Source organism: Histoplasma capsulatum, genomic scaffold (assembly GCF_000149585.1).
Source record: "Histoplasma capsulatum NAm1 scaffold_10 genomic scaffold, whole genome shotgun sequence".
Lineage (NCBI taxonomy): Eukaryota > Fungi > Ascomycota > Eurotiomycetes > Onygenales > Ajellomycetaceae > Histoplasma > Histoplasma mississippiense.
Genome location: NW_001813973.1, coordinates 531,273 through 559,040, shown reverse-complemented (window position 1 = coordinate 559,040; position 27,768 = coordinate 531,273). Strand labels below are relative to the sequence as shown.

The window sequence follows — 27,768 nt, the reverse complement described above, 5'->3', positions numbered from 1 at the left end:
AAATCACACTTTGATGTAGTTAATATTCTCTACAGCAATTCTTTTCAGATTCATTGCCTTCTGCTTCACTCTTTTATACCCATTCAAGCTTTTTATATATCAATAGATCTATATCTTGCTGATCACAAATGGGGAGGTTGAAGAATCAATATGATGATGTTTGAAAATGAGATTTATGTTATCTTGAATCTGCTCTGCAGTCAGTGGGCAATTATTTCTGTTCATATGAGCTATTCACTCTTTCAACACATCCTTCTGACTCTTGCTAAGCTTCTTGTTCAGTGCAATCTTTGCATTGTGTGTTTTCCTTCCATTGATTCTCATTTAAAGATGTTGATAAGGAATGTTGAATTTGCACATCAGAGGTAGGATTTTTTGTTTTTGATTGTCATTATAGACTTCAATGGCATTCTGAATACATTTATCAATATCATCCATCTTATTGGTCATGGTGGTGATGATATATTAATATTTGAAAATTGATTAATGAAGAAGTTGATATTTTTATCGTTACGCTGTTTTTATCGTTACGGTGTGGCGCACCCACATCAGGTGTGGGTGCGCGCGGCACGATTAGTAGTTATTTCCATTTGAGTGGCCCATGGCGCAACTAGTGGTTATAGTTGGTTTGTAGCAAGGCGAGTTTTCCACATCAATCCACCTTTATTCTCCTCCTCCCCACTCCCTGTGGTCGGTCCTGTATGTAGCGCGGCATGGACCTTAGTTACAGGCAACGAAATTTTTCTTTAACGAAGCATCCACATGAAGTTTTAGAGGCAAATAACTATATGCACATTTTCCTGGTCTATGTCCTCTGTCTGAGCGTTGTGTTCCCATCGTCTCGGCACCGTTTACCCCTCGTTTGCCATCCATTCCATTTATCCCGTGCATTCCCAATCCAAATTATAGGAATTGGCAAACCGGTCAGCCAGTTAGGATATGCGAGATTCTGGGTCGGGTAACCGGCCCGCAATCCTTGTCGCTGTAGAACGGCACCAGGGTGCCTCAATCCCCCCTCATGCTGTGTGCTCCGTTTGCATGTTCCCCTACCGTGGCGGCTAACACTGGAGATCAAAAGATACCAAGCGATAGTATTAGATCATATCTCTCACTGTACGGCGTTCGGTAGGTGCGCGAGCACGGATAGTATATGCAGACATCAGACCTTGCTGATGCATATCCTGGTTCGCGCATCCACCTTGCGTCGGGGCATTTGGTGTGTGTGTGTTGGTGATGCTCATCCGCCCAGTGTTAATGGAGGTGTTAAGGCCAGCAACGCATCCCACACAAAACAAAATGAGGCCTCCAACAAGGCTGAAACTAGCCATAAAACACTTCCTGCCATTATCTACATCAGGCCCATGATCATCAAGGCTCTCTTGGATTTCAACTATTGATGGCTTGATGGGCTTTTCGTTCCAATTTCATCAGGCTCCTTGCTACCATTGGCAGTGTCTGCAGTGCCAGGCGTGTCTTCTGCAGCGAGGCCTCCTGCTTGAACCATCCAGTGCCATAGAGGGCATTACGTCCCTGGGCCTGGAAAGGATACAAAGATAGAAATAATCCATATTACCACTTACTTTGTGGGATAGCTGTTCTTGCTTTTCTATAAGTTTTTCTGTCCTGGCTTTCTATTACCCCAGCAGAGGGACTTGATCGCCCCATTTGCTTGTTTTTATGAGTTGTTTCCCTACAGAAACCTTCCTTGAACGCCTTGCAGGTCTTCCAACCGCTTATGATAAGTTAAGATCTAAAATCGTTTTTTTATTATCTTTCCAGGCTCTACCTTGCTCTAGCTGTGTCTGAATATGGGAAAGACAGAGACTGTTTTACATTGGTGAACATACCCCTCTCTACAATAAAAAGAGACAATATTCGATCTAATATATAACCTTTAGGTATGCGGGTTTGAAATCCCGAAGTGTCGACCTGGTGGGAGATTACGCAGGTGATGAGTTGTTAACCCTGGCTTCCAGCTGCTACATGCCACCTATATGATCGAGAATTTTCTGCGCAGCGGAAATCCACTTTCCATCTCGTCTTTTTTGAGGACAATGCAGAGCTATGCATCCCACCTAATACCCAGGGTGACCTGCATTCCAGGTACCTTCTGGCCCGAGAATCTATTATCCAGCATTTCTCGAGTAATATGGACGGTCGAACTTCTCCTACAAAGGTTAGGGTTTTTGATTCTTATTACGCCAGCGATTTTAAGAGCTTCTTGACTGCCTCTAAAGCGTATTTTATCATGTGTCATGACGGTGCTTTTGTCAATATTGAGCCGGGAGTTGAATACAGTGCCAGCCCCAAAGACGAAGATGGCCAGGCGAGTGATTACAGTTCTTAAGAGGTTCCATCAGCAGTTTCGATCAATCTTACCAGTCATGCTATTGGTTTTCGGTCAATGATAAACTGGTTCGTTTGTCTAGGTTATAGTATTGCCCTCCTCAATGGTCTGGAATGTCGGGATACCAAGGTGCGTTTAATTTCCCTTTGCTCCTATTCTCACCAATTACCTAGATATGAGAGAACTGATATGGATCGGGGAACAGGTAATGGCGATAATTGTTACAGGCAGCGCAACAGGGGCTCGAAAGGCGTCCCCATACATGTCCACCGCTGATGATGAACAAACTGGGATTACTAGCGGGGTTTATGAAGAAGACGGAAGGTCTGATGCGGAATCAGAGTCTGACTCTAGCAGTTTGGACGATACTGATGCTAAAGAGGTCGTCGCCAAGGAACTCGCCAAATTGGATTTAAACACGAGTGGTAGTTATCCCTGAATCAAAAAAGGGAGCAAGAGACCCGCAGGACTTGAAAGAATTCCAGAACATCTTGAAGAAATCCGATTGTTAGGACCTGACCCAGCGTGACCTTGTCGTCGTCATGACGCTGACCCTGATGTACAAATACGGTGTCCTAGAAGGACACAGTGTCGCGGAATCGGAGGCAATACTAATACACACTGCCACTCTGCATGAGTTTCGTCTTTCCGATCGCGCAGTCAGCCCCAAGTCAAACCGGGGTGGTATTTTCTTCTCAAAATTTATTACATTCGCCTACCAAGTTCTCAGATCTGGTTATTGGAAAGAATTTGTGGGCAACAACACAACATATTGCGATTTAGCTGATTTACTTGATGGTAGAATATTTTTTATTTTTTGAACTTAGGGTTTTCACAGAATCTTTCCAATTCGTTAGTGGTTTTAAAGTTCGAGTCTCTCATTATATGGGTGAAGCGACTGTGTGGAGTCAGCATTACATCTGAAATATTAATCTTGGGTAAGTTGACACTTCTCCAGATCTCCCCTTCACATTTTCGTCGATGATTAAAAGGAAACAAAAGTGCGAAACTGGTCACTCCATATTGCGGCGTTTATTTGGGATATGGTTTGTCGTATTTCTAAGATCAAGGAAGGGACCCCGACATTGCGGAATACGTTACAGAAACTGTCAAAGCCCTTCGGTTGCCACAGGTGGAGCTTGGAGTTCAATTCAGTCTGAAGCTATCGCAAGCAGCTGTGAGATTTCCTCTTCTAGAAGATGCTAAAAATGGAGTTCTGGATATCGGATTGTCTCCTACCGAATTCCAGCTCAGCCATGCTGCTCCTTTCTTTGATCGGAATATGTATTCTGCCCGCGAACCCCTTGTCCATGATTTTGAGCCTGACAAGTGGCAGCGGGAGGTTCTTGACGAGATTGATGCGAACAGAAGCTTGTTCGTGGTTGCACCTACTTCCGCAGGAAAGACGTTTATTTCTTGGGTTTTGCCGCGTAAGAGCTTTTCTTCGCTGTTACTTCATAATATCCCAAGTTTGCAGTGTTTAACACTACGCCGTGCAACAGATTTTACGCGATGAAAAAAATTCTTGGAGAAGACTACAACAGTGTATTGGTGTATGTTTCTCTAACAAAGGCTCTTGTTAATCAGGTCGCTGCCGAAATCCAAGCTCGATTTTCGAAGTCCTTCAAGCACGGTGGAATCTCTGTATGAGCCATCCATACCCGCGATTACCGCATCAACAACCCTACCGGCTGTCAAATTCTAGTTAGGGGTCCACATATTCTACAGATTATGCTCCTTGCGCCAGCGAATGCGAACTCATAGTACCCCGAGTCAAGCGCATAATGTTCGACGAAATACACTGCATCGGCCAAGTGAATGATGGTGTTGTATGGGAGCAATTGTTGCTCCTTGCCCCCTGTCCTGTTATAGCTTTATCTGCTACAGTTGGAAACCCACAGGAGTTCAGCAATTGGCTCCGCATGACCCAGATGGAGAATGGGACCGACCTCACTACGATAGAACATCGCCATCGCTATTCTGATTTGCGGAAATTTGTTTACAACCCACCAACAAAATTTCACTTCAATGGCTTCCCAGACTCCGTACCTTTCGCCCCCACGGGTCTCGACAATGCGTTTGGCATGGCATATATACATACACCCAGTAGAGTCCATTGTTGACCGTTCAAGGGGAATGCCAGATGATCTGACTTTCGAGGCACGCGATTGTTGGCTACTTTGGAAGGCTATGGCGAGATACCAAACAGCAGGCTTTCCTGTGACGAATCGCTTGACCCTTCCGTTGCCCTACCAAGCGTTATTCGCAAAGTCGACATTATCAATTGGAAGGCTCGACTCAAACCGCTCTTGAAGACCTAGATCATGGATCCAAAGTCGCCTTTTGATTTAGTCCTAAAAGCGCTTGAATTTTCCGTGAAAAGTGCCCAACGACCCGATATTCAGATTTCGTCTGGCAAGTCCAGACAGCCTGAATTTTCACCAACCTTCGTCCGTAACAACTTCTTAGACACGACAGTTCCGCTCATCTGCTCGCTCCACGAACAAGGCGCCCTTCCAGCGCTCTTCTTCAATTATGACCGAGGTGCCTGCGAGGCGCTCTGTGAGATATAGTGTTTAGTGAATTTGAGGAAGCAGAAGAAAAATGGAAAGCATCGAACTCAGCTTGGAAAGCTAAAGTTACTACGTTTGAGTCTTGGAAAATATCCAAAGACAAACGGGCCAAGAAGGCGGCTCCGGTTGATGTGAAGAAGGGCAAGAAGGGCAATGACCAAATATCTCGAGAGGATCGCATGTGGGAAGAGGCAACTGCGGAAGCCAGTGTCTTTGAATCTTTCGATCCTGAAGCCCCATTGGAGGGCTTTCATCTTACCGACGTCAAAAAGCTCACGCCATCCGAATTTGAGGTACACGCTCAGGAACTGAGGAGACGCTTTGTCCCGGAACGGCTGATCGCTGCCTTACGACGTGGCATCGGTGTTCATCGCGCTGGCATGAACCGTAAGTACCGCCAAGTGTGTGAAATACTCGTCCGAAAGGGGTATTTACGGGTTGTTATTGCCACTGGCACACTTGGGCTTGGTATTAACATGCCTTGCAGGACTGTTGTGTTCTCCGGCGACTCTATCTACCTCACCGCGCTCAACTTCCGTCAGGCTGCTGGCCGTGCTGGCCGTCGAGGCTTTGATGTACTTGGAAACGTTGTCTTTCAGGGTCTTCCCTACTCGAAAATCTGCCGCTTACTTAGTTCAAGACTTCCAGATCTACACGGCCATTTTCCCATCACGACTAGCCTGGCACTTCGCCTTTTCGCATTGTTGCATGAATCGAAGCAGGCGCCTAATGCGGTGAGGATGGTCAACTCCCTTATCTCATGCCCACACATCTACCTTGGTGGAGGAGAGGCGCGAGAACATGTATTGCATCATCTACGGTTCTCTATCGAATTCCTACGCCGCAATCACCTTTTAGAACCAGACGGCGCGCCTTTATACTTTGCAGGATGCGTCTCCCATCTCTATTTTGTGGAGAACTCTAGTTTCGCCTTCCACGCGCTGTTGAAGGATGGCTACTTCCATGGTTTATCTAGAGATCTTGACACCCGCACCGAACAGAAACTCCTTACGCTGATGCTGGTATTGTCTCACCTTCTCGGACGCGACTCTCTGCCCTGGAAAATCAGAAAACCGCATTCAAAAGGTCGACTTCGGTTATTGTCCTTCCACCCATGCCTGGCAAAGCGGCTAAGGTGCTACGTCGCAGTAATCGGGAGATATTTCAGACATACAGCACCTATGTCAAGACGTTTGTGGATCAGCATATTACAGAGCCAGACTGTGAGCTACCGCTCACGGGAATGAAATGTGGTGGGGATATCGAGGTTAAGTTGAGATAGACTACTGGTCAATCACCCTCGAAGTATACGTCGGCATTTTATGCTCTATCAGGACATGGAGACGAGTGGAGTAACATTTTTGATCTCTACGACAACAGTTCGCAGCGGCGTCTGGCTCGAAAAGGCTGTTGTTCCGTACTCGGGGACTCTATCCCGAGGAGGATAGGGAACCGCTAACGCGCACTTATACGATTTCTTCAAGCACAGCAATGTTAACGCGATTGAAAGGGACAATGGAATTCGAAATAGCGACATTTGGTACTTGTTGAATGACTTTTCCCTAGTCCTTGCAACGATTGTGACGAGTTTTGAAAACTTCCTGAAGCTGGCGCCGGGCACGGAGGCGGATATAGCGGAGGTCATGGGAACCGGGGACATGCATGAGGAAGAAGTGGATGTGGGAGCAATGCACGATGGATTTGGTGGCATGGAACTTGGAAGCGCGGGAGGAGTTTTGAGCCGGCATATGCCGCAAACAACAACTGCTCGTTCCACCCCAGCCCTAATGACTTCTGCAAAAACAATCAAGAAGAAGAAGAAGAAGGTGGTGAGCAGCTGGGAATATGACGGTGTGGAGGAAAGTGGTGGTGATGAAGATGACGGTGCTCCCGCAGCGAGCGATTTTTGGGACGATGATGAACCCGCGGCTCCATGGGACGGAATGGATCGTGGTGGGATCATCAATGTGCTGAAAGGATTCAAGCTATTACAGGCAGAGTTCAACACGAAGTTCAAGGGGATGTGGGCCTAGTACGGTCAATCAGACATTTTAATTTTTTATCTAGTTGGGATAGGCTGATGAGAGAGTTCGTTTCCTTTCGTAACTATTACAAATTGGCCCAGACATATTTATACACTGTACAATACATTTATCGAGTGTAGTTAAAGTTAGAGCAATCCGTAGACTTAAGAATTAAGGAGGAGTTTTACAGGTTTTGCTCTTCCGAAGGCCTATTTTGGATTTCATATTCCTAATGATCTAATCTCTATGAATGAAAGTGATATTTCTAGGCGAGTGGATGGGGCCTGGGGAGAGGGTGGGGTTGGTAAGGGAAGGGAAGGGCGATGCCATTTCCCTACAAGATATTTGCAGGCTATTTTATCGCGGCTTAATTTCACGGGGTAAATGCTTTTGGTAAAGGGGGTAAACAAAAGCCCCTCTTGAAACATTTCAAAACGCATTTTGCCTACAGCATATTCCATATCTCCCAGCCGAAGGAAACTGTCCTCTCAGTTGTGCTTTAACGCGTAACCGCACCGAGACACCGGGTATTCCAAAAGACCAACTACTCGGGGATCCGAATTGCTCTCAAGATACATGCAGATAGCCAGACATTCCATATGCATTCTCGCATAAACCCAGCAGGACGGATCTTCGCACATTTTGCCCAACCAGAACGCTAAGATAAGAAGCGCTCTAGGTTCCCTGTTCCCAATTAATGCGGTGAACTTGGGCTTCAGGTTACCCATATATGAAGCCATGGTCACAAAGTTGGTGCGATTAGTTTCCATGTCCAGAATCGGCATGAGGCTTCGTAGGGCTTCATGGTACGTGTTGTTCTCGTCATTGCTGTCGTCTTTTATTTCGCATAACTGAGCAAGTTCAGCGTGGAGTCCTTCCCGGCCGGTGCGGCGGTCCCTGGTTTTCAGATATTCGTTATATGATTCCATGAAGGGTACGAACCAGATGCTTTCTGAAAGGTATGGTTGAGTGTACAGAAGTAGGCATGAGAGGCCGGATTGCATTAGAAGCCAGTTTAGGGCTGAAGGGTCAGAGGAGAATACGAATGAGTCGGAGGGTGAGTTTTCCACTTCCAATAGAGGGACATCCGATAATAACATGCACGTCGACATTATTCCGTCCATGTTGTCCTTGGTGATCTGGGACTTCAGCTCCTGCTGATAAAGACGAAGTGCATCTATGAGATGGCGAGTTTCTCGAACTCTGTAGCATGCAGAACTCGGCAAGGCCCTTGCTAAATACGCGTTGGAGATTCCTAATATAGCGTGCATAAGGTACGGTGTCTAGGTTGAGTAGGTATTGGCATTAATATCCGTTTTTCCTGGCATTGACTCAACATCTGGACAAAAATTTTGACACATCTGCAACGCCAGCCGAATCATATCCCCCTTGATAACTGCGGCGAAGGTTGGAGTCGCGGGGACTCTTCCGGAAAGTCCGTTGATAAAAAGATATAGACACTTGTATGCCTGTGCACGGAATGACCCCGATACAAAGCCATTATCGGTGTGACACAAAAGACGCTCTAGATGACAAGCCAAATCGCTTGCTGCCATATTTTGACAGTGTCCGTCAGGTGAGGGAGTATATCCAGACATCGCCGATGGCCGCATCTTGGGTGATGATTTTGGAGATGAGTAAGAGCAATCTACTCCATAAATCTCACATCTCCGGCAGCATGGCTTTATCTCATCACACTAATCCATCATTTCGTTAGAAATATGTAGAAGCCACTCCAGATAAATGGACACTGTTACCTTTATCAGCCGTTGCTTGCAGTTTACACAACCAGTTCGGGATTTGCGATGTGCCTGTCGTGGATGGTACACTGGATCAACCGATTGGCCTTCGCAAACGAGCGACGACTGTTTCCGTGACGCCCTTGGTTGTGCTGGCGGATTTTTGACGCGGAATATCACCTGCTTCCCGCCTTTCTCCATTGTTGCCCGAGAAGGATAAGGAACAACCACCGGATCAATGCCAATTGCCAGGCGGATGGACAACCCCAATGAAAAATACAATAATTAATGTATTCTGAGGCAGCTGCGTATTTGGGAGTGCTGGAACACAGCAAATATATAACTTTGTTAGAGCTCCACAATACGAGCAGAGCCATCGCAAAGCACTCCTATGGCGTCACTCTGGAGGGCTGAAGAGTTAGTTAACTAGAGCTGTCAAGCGGCTTGGCGATGGCAGCAGCCAACTGGATAGATCAAGCCCGAAGCCACTGCCATTGCATGGTGAGAGCCTTAGCAGAGAGGTGCAGATCCGTGCAAGATCTAAGCGATCCCGAAATGGACATCGACATTCCTGGACAATTGTTTGTCGTCGTCGATTCCATCGTTCGGCGCAGACAGTGGTGCGACACAGACCAACAGTGGGACTGTGAACTCGAATGCATCGCAGGTATTAATGATGTGATAGGCGAGATGTATCAGATAGACATTGAAAGTTCTCTATAAGGGCTTTCCGTCTGTCTGCTGTGTTGTTTTCATCATAAATATTCACCTAGTATCCATATATTATTCAACATCTACTTTATCAAATCTCATGAATACTCAGTGAGGCTGGCACAGTTTTTGGTCAAATTTGTCCCGGGTTTCTAGGGATTTATGAAGGATTCCTATGTTACAGCCCTTCCAGGCCTTTGAAACACCAATATGCAGTTGTTTCAAGGAGAGATACCCTTTTTGAATAATTATATTCCTGTATCTGTATCTGTATCTGTATCTGTATCTGTATGTGTATCTGTATTTACATCTCATTGGTTCTATTTCAATGGTTTGAAGCCATTTTCTATCAAAGAGTAAATCAAATGATTCGTCAAAGGGGAATTTGCGTTCTTTTACTATGTAAGTTAAGAAATAAAAGCAAAATACACTTAACTCATTGATCCTTTTGTCGCAGGAATGCCTATTTGTCTCATCATGATACACCCAGCTGGGTAAAAACGACAATTGTGATAATATAATAAGTAGGAATAAAATAAGAAAATAGAAATAAAGAAAAGTCAGAAAATGCTCCAGTTGTTGGTTCTAGTCGTGTGCTCCATCGAGGAAAAGCGACGAACGGCTGAATCATTTTGGAATATCTTCACGGAAGAAAAAAAAAAAAAAAACGCCCACTTGAAAAGGGCCATCGCTGTTCATTTTGAGAGTGGAACAAATGCTTAGAACAACCACCGTCTCTAAATCCTATTTATACACAGAAGAGCATGGGAATAGGGAATTGAATGCGGTTGAAAGGAAGTTAGACAGCACACAATATATAAATATTGCCATGCCATGCGCCATGCGCCATGTGGCCTTCCGTTTCATTTTCAATTTCAGTTATTATATTTATTGTTTATTTGCATATGCTGGCGAGTAATAATAGATTGTACGACGCAGAAGAAGAACATAGAAAAGAAGGCGAACGGTTGGACGCGGGGATAGTAAGTCGTAAGGAGCAAGAAACAGGCATGGATTATGTCTGTCTTTAGCTACGGCCATATTTCGCTTTGCCGAACGTGAAGGGGACGTAGCGGTATTTAATCATGTGTTGTATTTGTCGTCGCACTAATATAGAATATCAATATCCAGGTACTTGACATATGTATGTACGGGGTTATCGAGAATGAAATTGAGGCTAGTTGATTTAGAACATACTCGTGAGGCCAAATAGCAGCAACCAGTAGACCACCAAGACAGGCCAGAAGACGGGGATATTGAAGATCTCCGACCAGGAGCAGAGGAATGCGATGAAGATCGCCCGGGTGGCCGAATGCCAAAATTTGAACTCAGGGAGTCTTCGAATGAAAGGGCGGAACTCGTCGTCCTGTTTGGTTGGGAGAGAGCTTTCGCCATCCTCTAGGCCCTCATCCTGCGTGAGAGATGGATCGAACTTGGGTTGTAGAAAGGCAAGAAAGAGGTTGAGAAGATAGATTCCCAGGGTGTAGGCGACTGCCGGTCAATGGATTAGTTTTCAATTTAACGATGGGTTTCAGTAAAGATAGGTCCTGTGCAATCGGCGGGGGAGGAAGTACCGATATACCAGCCCTGTGCCATAACAATTCTCAAGAAGAAGACAACAAGCAGAAGGCCAGTGCCTATCCATCGGTATGTAGTGTAAGGGGTTGCGGCATCAAGATAGGCTTGGTATTTCTAAATCACACAAAACATCAGCATCAGCCATCTTCGCTGGTAAAGAAAAGAATTGGGTAGATAAATTTAAAGGCCCCAAATCCACAATCTGTTACAACAGACTGCGTTGATGCTATATAGCATGGAAAACCACATACCCGAGCCAGCTTTGAGGTATGCGTCGTCACTGCCGCAAAAGGCGTCTGGTCAGGCTCAACGGCATCCATGGCGCAAAATGAACAAACGAATAAATCAGCAATATTCCCACAAATCCACGGCGAAAGGGATATCTGACGCAGACCACGTCAGTTCACAGGAATTGCGCGCCAGAGGTAGAACTTGGCTCTCTGTCAGTCACGATTTGATATCTGGTCGGAAACAAAACGTGGCTGAAGATTTTCAAGCCACAATTGGCTTAGTAACAATGTTTCTGATTAGGGTTAGCGTATTTTATCTAATGTTATTCACGTGATTAGACCTGTCGGTTGGCCTCGGCAAAACCATCATCGAACTCCGGCTGTTGTGAGATAAGTTCGAATCAACAACCATCACAACCACAGCAAAGGGGAGGCAAGGCAGCGCGGGCATCTCAATTATTATCTAATTGCTATCCAATTAGTGCTGTTGCTACCAGTCTGGCTATCTAAGATGTTTGTTAGACAATGTGAGCGGCTTGTTGCGCGCGTGGTTGCAACGCCTTTGACCTCATGTTTGAGGAACAGCCGGCTTTACTCCACAGCTTCTCCAGCCTACGAACATATCCTCGTCTCCACCCCGAAACCAGGAGTTGGCCTCAGTATGTACTCACAGGACAATGGAACTTGAAGTGGTTTTATTTTATTGTGGAATTCCCGCATTGACATAACCACGCTGACAAAACATCACGTAGTCACTTTGAACAGACCAAAAGCTCTTAACGCTCTTTCCAGCCCGCTTTTTCGTGAATTGAACGATGCCCTTACGAAATATGATGAGGACAAGGACATTGGTGCCATAGTCCTTACTGGCAGTGAAAAGGCTTTCGCGGGTAATTCATCCCACTTGAGGAATATCAATCGAACACACAGTGTTGACAGATTATAGCTGGCGCCGATATCAAAGAGATGGCACCCCTCACTTTCGCGTCTGCATATTCGAACAACTTCATTGCCCCCTGGTCACATCTCGCAAATACGATCCGTACCCCTGTTATCGCGGCTGTGTCTGGATATGCGCTTGGCGGCGGATGCGAGCTTGCAATGATGTGCGATATCCTATACTGCACCTCTAAAGCAACGTTCGGGCAACCAGAGATCAAACTTGGAACTATCCCTGGTGCTGGTGGCTCCCAGCGCCTCACAAGAGCAATTGGAAAGAGCAAAGCTATGGAGCTCATCCTGACCGGAAAGAACTTCAGTGGGAAAGAAGCTGGGGAGTGGGGTCTGGCTGCCCGGGTCATCGACGGAGGTCAGGATGAATTGGTTGAAGCAGCAGTCGAGACCGCTAGCGTCATTGCGGGCTACAGCCGTGTCGCAGTCGTTGCTGCAAAGGAGGTCGTCAACAAGAGCCAAGAACTATCCCTGAAGGAAGGCGTGGAGTATGAAAGACGTTTATTCCACGGACTTTTCGGCAGTAAGGATCAGAAAATCGGTATGAACACATGCCCTTGACTCCCCAGTTCCAATTGTATGTCTGTTTCGGATTCTAATGAGCACATTGCAGGAATGACCGCATTCGCTGAAAAGCGGAAGCCGGAATGGTCAAATGAATAAATACACACCATAATATTTTTCGGCGTGTATATTATATATGTAAATAGACATTTTCTACAGCCAACGACTGCAGTATACATTCTATTTGTCTAAAATCAATCCAGCAATATGATTACATTGAAACGGTCCAACGCAAAGATTTTTTTTGAATTTGAATTTGAATTTTTCCCATTTGGAATTGAACATGTGAGCCAACTTTTTAGCCATCACCGGCCTTTTTTTTTTTTCATTATTATTATTATCTTTTTTTGGAGGTGTGAAAATATAGATCACCCTGTTTCTCGTTTTATTGACATGATCAGGAACAAACAAATATCGAACAATATCGCCACCAGTATCCAATTTGCGAATGCTTTTTATTTTCCAACATATCCAATAAATCCCCTTTAGCGGACCCCAGACAACTTATCCTTGGCTTTTTGCAAAAGGCCACTGCCACCTACTTCCTGTCAGCAGAGTTGTTTAACTCCTCAAACTAGAACATTCTAACCTCAAAACAAGGAAGCTTACCTGACTTATCGTCATGGGACTCCTGGGATGCTGAGCTTATGTCGGAAGCCTCTGAGGACTGCGAGCCACGTTTTCTTCCCAGGCTTTCACCAGGCTGATCCTGCCAGTTTTCGGACCGCATTCCCTCGCTTCCTATTCCCTGGTTCCCTATACGCTCACTGCCCATGCCCTGTGCTCCCAAGTTGTGGATTCCCTCCTGGCCTTGTCCCATTCCAGAGGACATCGGCTGGCTGCTGCGGCCCATTTTGTGTTGGCCATACTGCTGCTCCTCACCAGCACCGTAACCCTGAGTTGACTGGGTGCCGTAGATATTAGATGGGCCCAATTCGCTCTGGCCAATTCCTTGGGAGCCATGCATGCCCTGCATGCCCTGCATGCCACCTTCTGTGTCTCCGCTAGACCGCGGCGGGTTGCTCTGCCATTCTTGCTGCTCTGTGCGGCGACCTGTATTCCACGTATCTCTAATTCCGGACATGATCGGGATTGTATTGCTAAGGATATTTTTTCTTTTCTTTTTTGGTATCAAAATGTCACTGATTATGTTGTGTTGGTGATTCATTCTTCAACCCCCTCACGCACGCTGATGGGTGGTGTGAGTCTTTTAAACGTTCGATTTCACCTTCCCTCCCATTTCGCCTCCCTTCCCCTTCTTCTCCCTATTTTTTTGAGTTCTTTGGGCCAGTGAGGTCATATGGTTATGTTTTGGGTATTGACTTTATAGAATTGCTGGCATTGTTGGTAATCTTGGAACCTGGACGTCAATCGGAGCTTCTGTCAAAGCTACTTTCCACAGGCAATGGCTTGTAGATCAAAGACTAAATAAACCCTGGTGTGCAACAAAATGTGGTTTTCTCTAGCGCCAGCCATCGATGGGAAGTTAATCGAAAGCACGGCTTGCAGGCATGGAGGCAAAATCTGATATGACGCCAGCGGCTTTTTGAATGCTAATATGGAATAGCCTTCAGCTTAACTCTGTCGAATTATGGTCCTTGGGATTTCTTTTGACTAAAAGCGAATGCGAATGTAGTAACTAGGGGTAATTCTCTTCGGCCGTGAGAAATAAGAACTGAATACTCCGTAATGGAGACGACTACATGCACCAGGACTAGCATCAGCCCCTCTCCGTTCGCGCCAAAGAGCAGGCTAAGCTCTGAAACTGGCCCGCCCCAACAACAGCCAAAATGGAAACACGTTTTAATCGCCGTGCTGATGTCTATCCAGGCACCAATGGAGCTGACGGAACGTTGATAGAGGAGCTGTCATTCTCTGACCTCGAGCTTACAGCCGAACATCTACGCGGAGATATCCACAGAACGGGGGAGGACCCTATGCTCTTCATTATTTCTCCGCAGCCGTTTGCGCTCTCACCCACTGGTCTCATTCTTGGAACAGAATAGTTCTGCCTCGTAGGGAAAAGGGTTGATATTGAGAGTTGCCTTTGATCAATATTTGCTCCACAGAAACTCCACAGATACCCGGCTTTAATTTGCATTGTCCATCATTTGGCAATGGGGAGCAATAGCATCCCAACATGCATCCCCGACGATGTCAGCTCCGGTGTCTCAAATCATCTCCAGAGCCGCCAGGCACTGATCTCACAGGAGAGAGGAAACCGCAGCGGTTAGCTACTACTACAAATTACCCCATAAAATAAAATTCATGCGCAGATTCTGCCGATTTGCAAAAGATATCGCACAGTATCCTACCCGATAATCTAACATTTGAAATTTACAACGCTGCAGATGCCGACTTCCGCCGTTCCCTCTCACCAACAGCCCAGAAGGCCTGCGATATTGTTCGTCGCATCCGGAGCGAAGAACAGAATTCGATCTGGCGCCAAACATGCCAAACATGCAATGATGAGGGTGGTGAAGAAGAACTGTATCCCGGAATGATGTTCTTGTTGGCCAAGAGGCGCATGGAGTCCACGAAGCTATGGAAAATCGCGTGCAGAATGCCCAAGGGCGCCCTTCTTCATTGCCACATGTCAGCAATGGTGGATCTTGGCTGGCTCTATGAGAAAACGCTGGCGACGCCGGGAATGTATTTCTACTCGACGGTACCGCTGCACTCTGAGAGTAATCGCCGCACGGCTGCGGTGCGGTTTACTTACTCGAGCGCCGTGTCGAAAGTCTCTGCATCGGTCTGGAAATCCGGATATGAACCTGGTGCGCTGATCGATGCCAATGCTGCTGCGGATAGTTTCCCAGATGGTGGTCGGAAGGGTTTTATCTCGTGGCTGAAGGATCGGACGTCAATTGTCGCAAAAGACTCTATAGAGCACCATCTTGGTGTAGACGCGATCTGGCGGAAGTTTACGTCTGCGTTTGTCACTCTGGGCTCGATTACGTATTATGAGCCCATTCTACGCGCTTTTATCCAGAAGTTACTTGAGACGATCGCGAAAGATGGGGTCCAGTGGGTGGAATTTAGAGATGCATTTACAGAGCCATATTGGCGTGAACATGAGGATGCTCCCTGCGGAGATTTCAGCGAGATGGTCCGGGCCATCGGAGAGGAGATGGAGAAGTTCAAGGCAACGAAGCTGGGTGAGAATTTTTGGGGGGGGCGTATCATCTGGACGGGGATACGGTCCATGGGCACGGAACCTATAATCCAAAGTACGTTTAAGCCTGTAAATTCTCTGGGTGTAGGCCGTTGACTAACTCCTCTCCTGCTGGTAAGACATGCAAAATTGCATTCTTGCCAAAAAGGCACACCCGCATTTAATCGCCGGCTTCGATCTCGTGGGCCAGGAAGATATGGGGCGCACTCTCAAAGACTTGACCCCGGAGTTGATATGGTTCCGGCAAAAATGCATCGAGGAGAAGCTGGAGATACCCTTCTTTTTCCATGCGGGAGAGTGTCTAGGGGATGGCGATGGCACAGATGAGAATCTCTACGACGCCATCTTGCTCAGGACTCGACGCATCGGGCACGCTTTCTCGCTATACAAACATCCTGATCTGATTGATCTAGTCAAGGAAAGGAAAATACTTATTGAATCGTGTCCGATTTCAAATGAAGTTCTGAGATTGACGGCAACGGTTCTGGCGCATCCCCTTCCCGCGCTGCTAGCTCGTGGTGTCCCAGCATCACTTAGCAACGATGATCCCGCTCTCCTAGGCCAAGGCACCTCGGGAATGTCTCATGACTTTTGGTCGGCACTGCAAGGTTGGGAGAACCTCGGGCTGGCTGGGCTAGGATCACTGGCAGAGAACAGTATTCGCTGGGGCATATATGAAGACCAGACTGAGGACGAGTGGCTTCAGGATATTGAACTTGGCATCAATGGCAGTGGTATCCGTGCTGAAAGGATAAAGCGTTGGCAGGAGTCGTGGGAGGGATTCTGCCAATGGATTGTGGATGAGTATGGGGATTAGCTGAATGCCCGGCAGTGGCTCTTTTGTTTTATTTTCTGTGTTCCCATCTGTTCAACACGCGAAATGGCCATTCAAAACCAGGTAGATAGAGGTCGATTATGGGTATGTATTTCAGTTACATTCGTCCATGAGTTTCAAATTTGACTTCAGTTGCACGGCCCTGTTCAATCTGCTTGTCTCACCCAATTTGCACTAGTTGATGTATCAAATTTTGTGAATGAATTGTAATATTGGAGAATATGGCTCTGTAAACCAGCGAGGGTTTGAGAAATGTAATTACCAGATTCAAGCTAATGGTATCGTTCCGTCAAAAAGCGCATGATTCTTGCGGAGGGCTCCAATTAGCTTGAACCAATTTGTCTTTGTAAAACATTAAGAGCCCCTCCAACCAAATATAGGCTCCCGGTTACAAGCACGTCCATTCCACCTTGTTGGGTACCTATATGTTTTGCAAGCTTAATTGCACGCTCGATTGTAGGCTCAATTGAAACTACAGATTTGGGGCTAAGACTCGTCCATATTGAAGAGTATAAACCGCTGAGTTCAGGAAAAGATGTCTCGGATAATATACCAGTGTTGCCTAAACAAAAGTCAAAGATTGGAGAAGTTAATCGGCATTACGTTTAAGGTGGTGGTGTAATTTCGGCTGACATACCTATTCTTGTGGACTCGCCCTCGCTCTCCTGGTAGGTTGTGAAAATAACACAATTTGGCGCAGCTTTGTGCTTCAAAATAGAATGTGCCAGACACTCTACAAGAGACGCACCGTCGCGGTCTGCTGAACAGTGGCTGAAGATTAAAACACGAAAGCTAAGCCATATTTTGTAGTTGTGTTAGTAGCTTACCCAACTAGTCAGAGGGATAAACTGGCTTACGTTGGGCTACCCGTTGCATTGGTATTATTTGAGAACCATTCCGCCGTCTGTTCCAGACTCATCATGTTGTGCGCTCCATCCAGGAACCATCGTGATGGTCCATCTTCTATCACCTCGAATCTCCCAGCCCATGAGAAATTCTCAATACCACTAGATATGTCACCCAAGTCAATTGTGTGGTCAGGTGCCTTGAGCTTCAAAAAAGCTCCCACTATCTCAAGGGCAAGAGAGCAGTTCAGTCGCTGAGCCGGAATGCTGAGCACTCTACTGCCATCAGGAAGGGCATCATTGGCTGAGACGAAGGTCAAGCTGACCCCTTTCTCTGCGGCACGTTTTTCCAGAACAGCACGAAGACCATCCTCCTGTAATATGGAGAATGCAGGAGTGCCGGTTTTGAAAACACCAGCTTTATGCCAGGCTATATCCTCGATTGTAGGTCCCAGCTGTGAAATGTGGTCCATGCCAAGTGAGGTGATTCCCGTTACAACAGGTTTCGATATCACATTTGTTGCATCATATTCCCCGCCATGGTGTGTCTCGAATATTGCTGCATCAACATTCTCCTTGACAAATGTGTGGAAAGCCAATAGAGCCAGAAGTTGCAGATAACGTGGCAACCTCGCTATCTCGGAAGATGTCAGGCATTCCCACACTTCAAAGAAATATCGTTCAAACATATCTTCCGTTATTGGCTGATTGTCGATCTGTATTCTCTCCCTGATACATTTCAAATGAGGGGACGTATATAACCCGATACGGCTTGGGAATCCTGTTCTCAAACCATGCGCATGGAGAAAAGAGCGCGTGAAAGCGCAGGTGCTGCCTTTCCCTTTCGTCCCAGCAATATGGACTATGTTCAGTTTGTCAAGATCACGGTCCTGACACTGGTAAGAACAAGCTAAGTATCACAATTGCAGGCCAGAAACCTTCCTTACCGAGTGACCTAAGATCCGCAACCACTCAGACATTCCAGCTAGACTAGGCACGCCCCTCTGAATATTATTATTGCCAGGCATGGCTGTATCCTGCGTCACTGGGGATGCTGCAAGCGCTGGTGGCCGGTCGCGTCGCCGGCGCATCTCCAAGAGTTTGAGAGCATTCTGTGCTGAATATTAGATCGGGTATAGCATATGGATTAGATTAAATTACCTCGTAACTTCGCTTCATGTTTGGCTACAGGAGAAGAAACACTGCCAGTGGGTTGTGACGGACGATCGACTTTACGACGGTAGAGACAGGGCACCGACAGCTGTAGTTATTCCAACGAGGCGTGTTCGACTCCTATTGGTGCTAGCCACTCTCAGCTTCGACTCTCTTTCCGCCCACAAACAGTTGTAATTCATTCATTATTTGGGAGGTCGTTGAATTAATTACGGACGGGTTTCGGTGTCACTTGTTGAGATTTTGGAAGCCAAAATCTTTTTCCCAAATAGGATTAACTAACTAGTTAACTTAGACTTCAAATGCGACGGCCGATTCGATTCTACGTCACCCTCCCAGAGACTCCTTTCCTGAATGTTCAATGTCCAGGACGGATTTTGACCAAGGCCTTGCCCATTGCACTTCAAGTCTACAGCTGAGTGATATTCGGCTTGAATATATACAGCAATGGAACCGGTCCTTCTCGGTATGTTCAGAAGCTTGCTAGAGACCGACGATCCACGTATACAATCTCCCAAAATGAAAACGGTCTTCCAGCAGTTTACAAACGCGCTCTCCACCTTTTCTCTCTTTCAGTTCTGTGTGGGAAGCCTTAACATTCCAAAAATAGGTCTCTCTCCTTCTCCTCCAATTTTATTTAGGTCCAATGTAAAGGATTCGGCATCATGAAACCCAAACTTCTTATACAAATTATGGCCCTCCAGACTTGCCTCCAGCCACACAGGGATATTCTCTTCATCCGCAATGTCAACGCCATATTGTAACATTGCAGAGCCAGCACCAAGACCTTGTTGGGCAATCTTGGTCGCGAGACAACCAAGTACTTTTTATACTGTGAGAAAAAATGTCATATGTCTGAATCTGAGACTTGTCCTTCCCGAGAAAATACATGGGAAACGGGGGAAGAACGTGCACGGAAAGGAAAAAAAGGGCCAATGGCAGATGGCGATGCCCAAAAAAAGAAGACTGGAATTCGAAAACAGGGACCTACCAACATGCCTCTGTCCACACATCCTTTCCCTCTTTTTAAAAATCCTTCCAAAGAACTTCCTGCACGCCTCCGCATTTGCGCCAGGACCCCACTCCTTCTGGTCCAAATCGACAACCCGCGATTTACTCGATTCCTCGTCGAGGTAAAAGTGCCATATGCCCAGGCCGATAACCGTGTCTTCACCCAGCACAGCCTTGATATAGCGCGTCTTTGGGTCTTTCTTCGCTATACCCTCCGCAAGCTCTTTGGTTCGGTGCTCAATTCCTTCGGGCGTTTGCTCTCCCATCAAGCATAACGTCACGGGGTCACGGGAATAGGCATCCGATCCAACCAGGGCGAGGGCTGAGGCATCCTCCACTTCTGCGGGGGGGATTCGGATTGCGGGCGGAGTGTTATCCATTTTCTAAGACTTTGTTGTTGATTTTGCTTGGCCTTTTCCTTTTTGGCGGATGTGATTTACTGTAGTTTGGGGTGTTTGATGAAAGTATTTGGTTTGTATTTATTAAGTGAACAACAAATGTTCTCAGCCTCCAATCCGAGTGGAAGCATCTTGACTCCCGACGATGTTTTTTATTGTGGGGATCAAGATTAAGCAGGAAAGTAACCTGAGTCGGCGAGCTGTTCGTCCAAGCTAGGCCTGTTGTGTTCGCCGATACGAAGAAGCTGGCCTAATTTTTGCACAAGGTGACTACTTAATACAAGCACATCATAGTTGCATTTATTTAGTATATTGTACAGACATTTTCCCAAGGCCTTCCAGAAAGAAAAAGACCCTTTTCCGTTAATTATTGCAGCAAACTGTCTCCCCTTTTGCCGTTGGGGTTGTTGTCGGCCCGAGTCCCCCACATACTACCCCTCAAGGCACTATGAAAAAAATATCTACATTTTCAAATTTTAAATCGTTTTGTTATATAGTCCATGTACTTCGAGTAGCAACAAGAGGTTAATATAGTCATAAAGCAATAGCATGATTTACTACTCTTGTCGGATGCTAGGAGTAAGTGAGGTAAAATGCATATACATATAGATGTACTGAACGTTTCCCTTTTTTTATGAAGACCACTTTTGGCACTCAAAAACTAAACTATGCAACACGCTAAAAACCAGGGGAGATTTAATGATGTCTCCTCAAGCCGCTCAATTGTATAACTAGTCCTTCATGAAACTATCTTCACGGTACGCAAGGCTATCCTCTCTCTCATCCACGCCACACAGCCTCAACCACGGCGAAAAATGTCTGTGGATTCGCCTGGACACTGGCAACATCAAACCGCCCGTCCGCAGCACGGAAAATACCCTTCCACGCATCGACCGCGCGCTCTTTCCCATTAAATAGCGCCATCAACCTCAGGTCCGTCGCGGTGCCCATCTGCTGAATCGAGCGGGGCAGCGCGGGTCCCTCTGCGTTATCTTGTTTGCCCATGTATTCGAAGAGGATGACACGCGCGCCGGGCTTCAGGGCGGGAACCAACGCACGCAGGATCCTCGCCGCCTCATCGTCCGGCCAGTCGTGCAGAATCATCTTGAAAACGTAAATGTCGGCCTGGACGGGTTGCGGCTGGAAGAAGTCGTGCACGACAAACGACACACGTGTATTGAATTCCGCTGGAAGCTCTGCGTCGAACACAGGTTTGACTTTCGGCAGGTCCTCGACTATGACGTTGAGATCTGGGAAGTTCCGTGCTAAGACTACGGCGTCATGGCCAGCGGAGCCACCCACCTGTGAAGTACAGTGTCAGCTGGTTGCGCTCTGCGAAACCTCGTCATGGAAATAGCCATTCATAGTGACGCAGTCCAACAGGAGTGCCGGGGGGGGGGGAGGCAACTCACATCTACCACCGTTGCTTTCCCTTCCGCCTTCCAATCATGGGATTGAAGTACCACTTCTTCCAGATGGAAGATTTCTTTCACGTAACGCATAAACTCCACGAAATTCGCTGCCCGCCACCCTTTTTTCTCTCCCTCGCCGTCGTTTTCCAGGAACTCCCAGGAGTTGCTATAGTTGCCATATATACCGCTCCTATGGAACAAAGCGAAGGCAGACTCATTCATTTCTTGCGTCAGCGCGGGCTTCCCGCGGTTATATCTCGCCAGCGCTTCATTCATGACCATCATAGGCGCGCCTGCATCGTCCAGGATTGTTGAGACAAGAGCCTTTAATCCTGAAGAACGGGCGAGCGCAGCCGAGCGCGACGTGTGCTGCACGCGGGACGAGGGCTTTCCGGGCTCTGTCTCAGAGAAAATCCGAAGAGTCATTGCATGTTGCAAGATGCGATGAACCACATCTTCAGGGAGGGATGTGTGTTTCGCAATATCGGCATAGGAAGCAGAGCCTTCAACCGGCACAGCAGACCAGAAGTCGAAGTAATTCAGAGTATTGAGCGCGGCGGCATCGGGCATGGCCTGTTCACGTCAGACTTTTGCTGCCCAGATAGTTCCAAAAAAAAAAAAAAAAAAAAAAAAAAAGACCCTCCGGGAGGTTGGGACTTCTCACCGTGTGAACGTAATTGAAAATGCTTTCACTTGGACCCTGTGTCAGGTACCACATATCATTCAATGCGTCCACAAGCCCTTGTCGTATCATGAAAATCTCTGGCGTTAAGCCCACATAGCTGGTGGGGCTATTCGCTGCGAAAGTCGGCGCCGGAATATTCTTCTCCTGCAGGAACTTGGTCAAGGTTCCTGCAAGCTCAGAGATCTTGGCTGCGAGCCCATTGAGGGTTGGCTGTGTCTCTGTCATTATGGGTAGGGAGCTGTCAAGGCGTACTCGTCACTAGCGGGGCAAGCAAAGTATGGCAGAAAAACTGTGAACTCTGGTGGACCGTTCAAAGCTGGGCAGAGAAGCAGAAAAGCGAAGGGCCATCAGGGGTCTTTATCAGTTGCGAATCCACCATCCCTCCGTCACCTCCGTCGCCCGGCCGTAGCAGCTCCGCGCTCGCATGTCGCAGCGACGTCGCACCCGCAGCGTTGGAAGCGGGAATCCTCGGATGCCAAGCCCTGGCAGGTGTAATCCAATCTTATCAATCTGATAACAGCCCCTCCCTGATCTTATCAGATTGATTACGCCGAAAAAATTCACCCACAAGCATCCACTCAAAACGGGCCGGTTGGCTGGCTGGCTGGCTGGATTGATAGATTCAAGAAACTCCTCAGCCATTACTAGGAAGACCGCTACTGTGACTGTCTTTTAGGTGGTCACTTCGGACAGTTACATGCCTCCTGTCACCTGTGTACGCAGTATTGCAGCCCAGACCCCTGTAAATTTAGCAGCCGTCAGCGGAGCTCGGAATTTTGAACCCCCTGTCGCAATCCCATTATCACACCGTGCATCGTCCTCTGCAGGAACGTAGTAACCCGGCATGTGGCGTGAGAGTTTCTCATGTTTCACCCCAACAATCCACTCTCTGCCCTTTCAATGATATGATCCTTGATATACGAGATATCAGCTCCGACAGATATTGTTCTACCGGTAGGCAATAATGATAATAGGGATGTCCAAAATTGACATTGGCGTTGGGGAAAGATCTTTCTGCAGTCGCAGTGCATCCGGATCACCAGCGTGGTGGAGCGGGCCGGTTGCTTATTCAATGGGGCATTGACCTTGCCAACAAGCTCGTTCTCCCGATATACACCGAGTCATCTGAGGTGGGATTTCATCTTTACGAGCATATGGGATTTGAGCGCTTGTCCCACGTGAGATTGATTCACAAAGCGGAGATCATCGGGAAGCCTAGAGATGTTGAGATCCCGCTCATAGTAAAGATGCCTACTTCTCTTGGGGGGATGGGAGTTTAAGGATTGGGTCCAGAAGGGATATCCGGAAAATTGGTCATTAAAAGACTCAGTAAACGAACGAGTTGCGCTTGTTTTAGGGAAATTGTGTGTGAGTTTAGAAGCAATATGAGATAGGCGTCATCAATTTTTTACATCTCGGCTGAAAGCTGGAGATATGGGCGGTTGTGATATTTTGAGTTTGACAACATTGGTGAAAATACATTCAGCTGGGCGGTCTCAAAATAGCCTGTGCAGCCGGAGGTATTATTTATTAACATGCGGTGTAAAAGATAGACCACCAAGAAAGGCGAAAGACCCCCCAGGTCGTAAATCATGTTTCTTCAGAAGAAAAATCATTGAGCCTCGCAGATATGTATGAGTATATAAATATAAAAATTAGAAAAAAGGAAGAAGAAGAAGAAGAAACTCTATCTTGTGAAATACGACATTCTACCTCCTGATCTAAATTTCAAGATCATCCATGCTGCTTGAGGCGGAATTCGTCCTCTCCAGCGTCAAGGGAGAGGTGGCACATGTGACAGGATGGGGAGGAGCGATGTCTTTGGTCTTTTTGCATATCCAAGTTGAGGCGTACATATTTACCCTGGTATTAGTTACCGTTAGTATTTACTACAGTTAGATACATTCAAATATATATTGATTGAAACAGCGAGCATTGAATCGACTCACCGATCGATGCATGATCCGGGAAATCTAGCACCAACACGCTGTGCAGTGAAACCATTTTCCTCGAAATTCTTTATATACCAAGGCTGAATTGAGGCTGATCGAAGGAGGATGCGGCCGCCCATTTTAAGGGAGCTATTCAGTGCCCGTGCCTGCTTCGACGCATCTTCCTTCGCGGGATCAAACCAGTCCATCGAGTCCATCACCTACATAATATTAGCACGTTAGCAGATGTTAGTAATTTGGCGGGGGAGCACGCGAGTAGCTAACTTACGACCGCGATCGTAAGAGTGCCTGGTGTGATTCTGGCAATGACTTCGTTGATCTCGTCGGTATGGATTCGGAGCCCGTCAAAAGCATGTGGTGTAGAAAGCTTCATGTGGGCTTTGGGGGTTAGATAGCTTGGATGACATCTGCCGTACTTCAGTGATTGCGATTTGGACATATACCAAGGGCGCTCTTAGTCGCGGATGGTGGGTGAGGGGAGGTTCACTCCTACCTTCTCGAATATCGACCTTGGAGGCAAAGGTAATAGAAGTAGTTATCGTTGCTGATCAGAGTGTCCTTAACAACAGGATCCAAGGTATTGACCACATATTCCCAGATAGCTTGGCCGCTAACCTCGTTATCTTTCTTCACACCCCCAGCGAGCCCACTTCTATTGAGATAATCAGTGATTATCATGTTCCTTTGTGCAGCGGGAACCCCCGCAGCCTTCCATGCGAACCACTCGGTGCCAACCACAGCCCAATGCAATAGTCTGCTCATCAGAACGCGGCGGATTCGGGGCCATATCTTCCGTTGTTCGTCCAATGTCTGTGCTTCGCAGAGCCTTTTCACTTCTACGGAAAGTCCGAAGATTGTAAACAGGTAGCGGACCATCTTTATCGCATATCTAGAACCTCCTGTCTCATACAAGCCCACCCCGGACCGTGCGCTGATCGTATTGGAGTGATCTAGCCAATATTGGAAGGCATGACTAGACAAGTGGGGGCTGAGATGCGAGATTAATAACTCTCTGAAGTTAGGATGTTTACCCTCTCCAAATATCTTCCAGAAGTCGCGGTAACCCAATGCGGTAAAACTCGCTACCTTCAGCTCTAGTAAGTGGTTTTGGGTAGGGTTGAGGTCGACCGCGTGCACCCTTCGGGGGTTATATTGTAAATAGTCGAGGATGTTGTCACCGGCACTTGTTATGGCCAAAATAACATCGTCGCTGCCAATATTTAATAAACGATTGTCCACACGGGGGTCCTCCCAGGTAAATGCGTAGATGTATTCATTCCCGAACTGAGTATGCTTTGTTAACATGTCGTTATAATATATCCTCCAGTGGTGATTTTGATAGAACGAAGAAGGCAAGGGTAAATTCGTGGTTAGGTTGATGACGGCTGATTCGTAGGCTTTGGATCTAATTTCAGCAACTTGCGTTTCTAATGCCATTGATACATCTTTGCGGTGGTTTGCTGGAGAGAGGTACGGGGATTCTGTGTAGGCAGCATCGAGTTTCTCGACTATTTCTTTGCTGTTAGGGTTTGGCTGGCTGCCATATATTTCTTTCTGGCATCCGATGAAAATATAGTAAGGAATACCACCGAGAAGATAGTTCCTTGCGCTAGCTGATATGACTGTGCCAAACCGATACTCAAGATAATCGCGACGAGCGCCATCCAGTGCAACACGATCAGCGTCAAACCACGCCCGCCAAAATGCTCTTCCGACCCAGTTCACATGTCGATTGAATACTCCGCCGGTATAGTTTCGAGACGCCAAGTCGACGATGCTCTGAACTAGTTTGTTTAAAGGTCAGAAACCGAGCTGCAACGCTCTTAGCTGGATAAACATACCATAAAAGTCGCATACACCAAGGGTTCCTGACGGGCTCAATAAAGATGTACAAGAGTCCACAACGCTATAGTAATCTAGGAATTCAAGCAGATATTGTGTCAAATGTGATGGTCTTTTTAGCGAATAGCATTAGAATAGAGAAAATACCAGGGATCATCGACAGGCTGTAGCTCATCGTGACTAGATCCGCCCTGCCAGTTGCTGGACGTAACTTGTTGACCTTGTTGTCGGAACTGACGAGCTCGTCACTTGTACGGCTTGGAAGACGAAAGTCCCGCGCATCTTGGCAGACCACCGAAACATTCTTCCACCCAAGTCGACTGAACCTCTGACGAGCGATCTGGGAGAGTGAGGGAGAGAGGTCGACGAGGTAAACATGGGCAAAAAATGATTCCACTGGGAGAAAGGCCGCCATCGCCTCGATATTGTATCTAACTAACAGTCAACAGGAAGAGAAAATCTCATGTTTTAAATCAGATAAAAGCCGGGGCATACCCGGTCCCTCCACCAATCTAGTTTGTTAGTAAATTCGTTGCTTGATCTGAAGCTACTCTACGACGCAGTACTTACATCAACCCATATTGGCTTTGGCGATTGCTTCCGTCCTGACTGCTGCTTGCATTTCAATTGCGCTGCCAACAGACCTAGCATATCTTCGCGCCCTCGAAGGAGTTGTTTTCGGGTTGCATCGTATACCGCGGCCTATTGCACAACGAGTTAAGATGTATATATAAGTCGGAGGAACTAAGAAATACCTGAGTTTTGTAGAAACTCTCCAAAGCACGCTGTTGGTTGCCTTGGCCATGGGACTCATGGGGCTTCACAAAACTGGCGTAGAAGAACTTGAAATAGGTGTAAATGGCGCTATCGTGTTTCATCTTCGGCTTGCGCAAAACAAACAGCAGTACGGAAGACACAAAGGCAACGACAAACACGGCAGCAACCGCGATCTGTAAATGCGGAAGACCCCAGCCGTTGCGGCCGGAGCCAAGGAAAGGCATCACGGTAGACATGCTTGATGTCTGCGGAAGGCAATTGAAGTGTGAACAGAAATGAAGAGAGCGAAGGAACAGCAACGTGCTTCCACCGCCGCATACTTATTATTTGCGGGGGGTTCGACGGAGTGAGTATCCGCCCTTCGCCCACGCCCCTCCTGATAACGAGATAAGGACACTACCCGTGGTAGCAACTGACACCTCCGGTCCTATCAAGACCACACATGCGGGCAAACTCCACTGATGCCCATTCCAATTTAGCGCACCCTGGCCTGGCCCGAGTTGGCTGCATGAAAATCGCCCGCGAAAATGCCAATCTGGGTGGTATCGCGAATCCGGCCATGGTTACTGATCATAGTAACTTGAACTTACAGCACCGCTAGTCGTGGGGTTCGTTGAGGATGAAGCGTCGGCTGTCACTTCTGCATCAGGAGCGGAGATCACCCGCCGTGAGTTGAGCAGCTTGGTACCGCCATCAGGACCGGATGGTGTTTATCGAATGGGAGCGGATATCGCCAGCATGTGCAGCAACATCGTCGTCGTTGTTGTGTTACGGTTGAGGTGCAGAGGACGAGCTTTGGCCAATGAGAAGGCGGCTAGTCAACACGACGCAACGTCGTTTGTATATCCTGCGTTCAATTTTGGTAGAACTGTTAGTTACTAGCAGTTCCTGCGCATACATAGCCCACGGTTCTTCGTTAAGTTATTGACCACGGCTTGGAACTGGA

At 47.1% G+C, this 27,768-nt stretch overlaps 11 protein-coding genes across 11 annotated transcripts; 4 read left to right on the top strand and 7 right to left on the bottom strand.

Annotated features, from left to right (window-relative positions):
* Window positions 1–2,460: 2,460 nt before the first annotated feature.
* Window positions 2,461–4,052, top strand: HCAG_08062 (predicted protein; the record flags this gene model as incomplete). Its single annotated transcript, XM_001536903.1, has 7 exons — window positions 2,461–2,476; window positions 2,575–2,772; window positions 2,927–3,031; window positions 3,175–3,285; window positions 3,451–3,721; window positions 3,850–3,900; window positions 3,935–4,052. The coding sequence occupies 7 exons, from the start codon at window positions 2,461–2,463 to the stop codon at window positions 4,050–4,052; spliced, it is 870 nt and encodes a 289-aa protein (XP_001536953.1).
* A 619-nt stretch (window positions 4,053–4,671) lies between these two features.
* On the top strand, window positions 4,672–6,953 carry HCAG_08061 (predicted protein; the record flags this gene model as incomplete). The annotated part of the gene is made up of 3 exons (XM_001536902.1): window positions 4,672–4,909; window positions 5,020–6,143; window positions 6,405–6,953. The coding sequence occupies 3 exons, from the start codon at window positions 4,672–4,674 to the stop codon at window positions 6,951–6,953; spliced, it is 1,911 nt and encodes a 636-aa protein (XP_001536952.1).
* A 256-nt stretch (window positions 6,954–7,209) lies between these two features.
* On the bottom strand, window positions 7,210–8,884 carry HCAG_08060 (predicted protein; the record flags this gene model as incomplete). Its single annotated transcript, XM_001536901.1, has 3 exons — window positions 7,210–7,228; window positions 7,461–8,227; window positions 8,702–8,884. The coding sequence occupies 3 exons, from the start codon at window positions 8,882–8,884 to the stop codon at window positions 7,210–7,212; spliced, it is 969 nt and encodes a 322-aa protein (XP_001536951.1).
* A 1,537-nt stretch (window positions 8,885–10,421) lies between these two features.
* HCAG_08059 (protein rer1) lies at window positions 10,422–11,292 on the bottom strand (the record flags this gene model as incomplete). Its single annotated transcript, XM_001536900.1, has 4 exons — window positions 10,422–10,501; window positions 10,592–10,885; window positions 10,969–11,086; window positions 11,224–11,292. The coding sequence occupies 4 exons, from the start codon at window positions 11,290–11,292 to the stop codon at window positions 10,422–10,424; spliced, it is 561 nt and encodes a 186-aa protein (XP_001536950.1).
* Window positions 11,293–11,713: 421 nt separating this feature from the next.
* On the top strand, window positions 11,714–12,816 carry HCAG_08058 (enoyl-CoA hydratase, mitochondrial precursor; the record flags this gene model as incomplete). Its single annotated transcript, XM_001536899.1, has 4 exons — window positions 11,714–11,861; window positions 11,955–12,092; window positions 12,149–12,694; window positions 12,767–12,816. The coding sequence occupies 4 exons, from the start codon at window positions 11,714–11,716 to the stop codon at window positions 12,814–12,816; spliced, it is 882 nt and encodes a 293-aa protein (XP_001536949.1).
* A 386-nt stretch (window positions 12,817–13,202) lies between these two features.
* HCAG_08057 (predicted protein) lies at window positions 13,203–13,885 on the bottom strand (the record flags this gene model as incomplete). Its single annotated transcript, XM_001536898.1, has 2 exons — window positions 13,203–13,255; window positions 13,327–13,885. 2 exons carry the CDS (start codon window positions 13,883–13,885, stop codon window positions 13,203–13,205), a joined length of 612 nt encoding a protein of 203 aa, XP_001536948.1.
* A 949-nt stretch (window positions 13,886–14,834) lies between these two features.
* On the top strand, window positions 14,835–16,709 carry HCAG_08056 (conserved hypothetical protein; the record flags this gene model as incomplete). The annotated part of the gene is made up of 3 exons (XM_001536897.1): window positions 14,835–14,946; window positions 14,994–15,947; window positions 16,012–16,709. 3 exons carry the CDS (start codon window positions 14,835–14,837, stop codon window positions 16,707–16,709), a joined length of 1,764 nt encoding a protein of 587 aa, XP_001536947.1.
* Window positions 16,710–17,050: 341 nt separating this feature from the next.
* Window positions 17,051–20,136, bottom strand: HCAG_08055 (hypothetical protein; the record flags this gene model as incomplete). Its single annotated transcript, XM_001536896.1, has 7 exons — window positions 17,051–17,289; window positions 17,365–17,519; window positions 17,585–18,288; window positions 18,520–18,689; window positions 19,029–19,228; window positions 19,424–19,568; window positions 19,737–20,136. 7 exons carry the CDS (start codon window positions 20,134–20,136, stop codon window positions 17,051–17,053), a joined length of 2,013 nt encoding a protein of 670 aa, XP_001536946.1.
* Window positions 20,137–20,324: 188 nt separating this feature from the next.
* On the bottom strand, window positions 20,325–20,705 carry HCAG_08054 (predicted protein; the record flags this gene model as incomplete). The annotated part of the gene is made up of 3 exons (XM_001536895.1): window positions 20,325–20,424; window positions 20,587–20,600; window positions 20,661–20,705. 3 exons carry the CDS (start codon window positions 20,703–20,705, stop codon window positions 20,325–20,327), a joined length of 159 nt encoding a protein of 52 aa, XP_001536945.1.
* Window positions 20,706–20,934: 229 nt separating this feature from the next.
* On the bottom strand, window positions 20,935–22,476 carry HCAG_08053 (conserved hypothetical protein; the record flags this gene model as incomplete). The annotated part of the gene is made up of 3 exons (XM_001536894.1): window positions 20,935–21,456; window positions 21,567–22,139; window positions 22,231–22,476. The coding sequence occupies 3 exons, from the start codon at window positions 22,474–22,476 to the stop codon at window positions 20,935–20,937; spliced, it is 1,341 nt and encodes a 446-aa protein (XP_001536944.1).
* Window positions 22,477–23,972: 1,496 nt separating this feature from the next.
* On the bottom strand, window positions 23,973–27,058 carry HCAG_08052 (conserved hypothetical protein; the record flags this gene model as incomplete). Its single annotated transcript, XM_001536893.1, has 9 exons — window positions 23,973–24,114; window positions 24,201–24,403; window positions 24,472–24,610; window positions 24,697–25,987; window positions 26,045–26,119; window positions 26,193–26,476; window positions 26,541–26,557; window positions 26,616–26,747; window positions 26,801–27,058. 9 exons carry the CDS (start codon window positions 27,056–27,058, stop codon window positions 23,973–23,975), a joined length of 2,541 nt encoding a protein of 846 aa, XP_001536943.1.
* Between the last annotated feature and the right edge of the window lie 710 nt (window positions 27,059–27,768).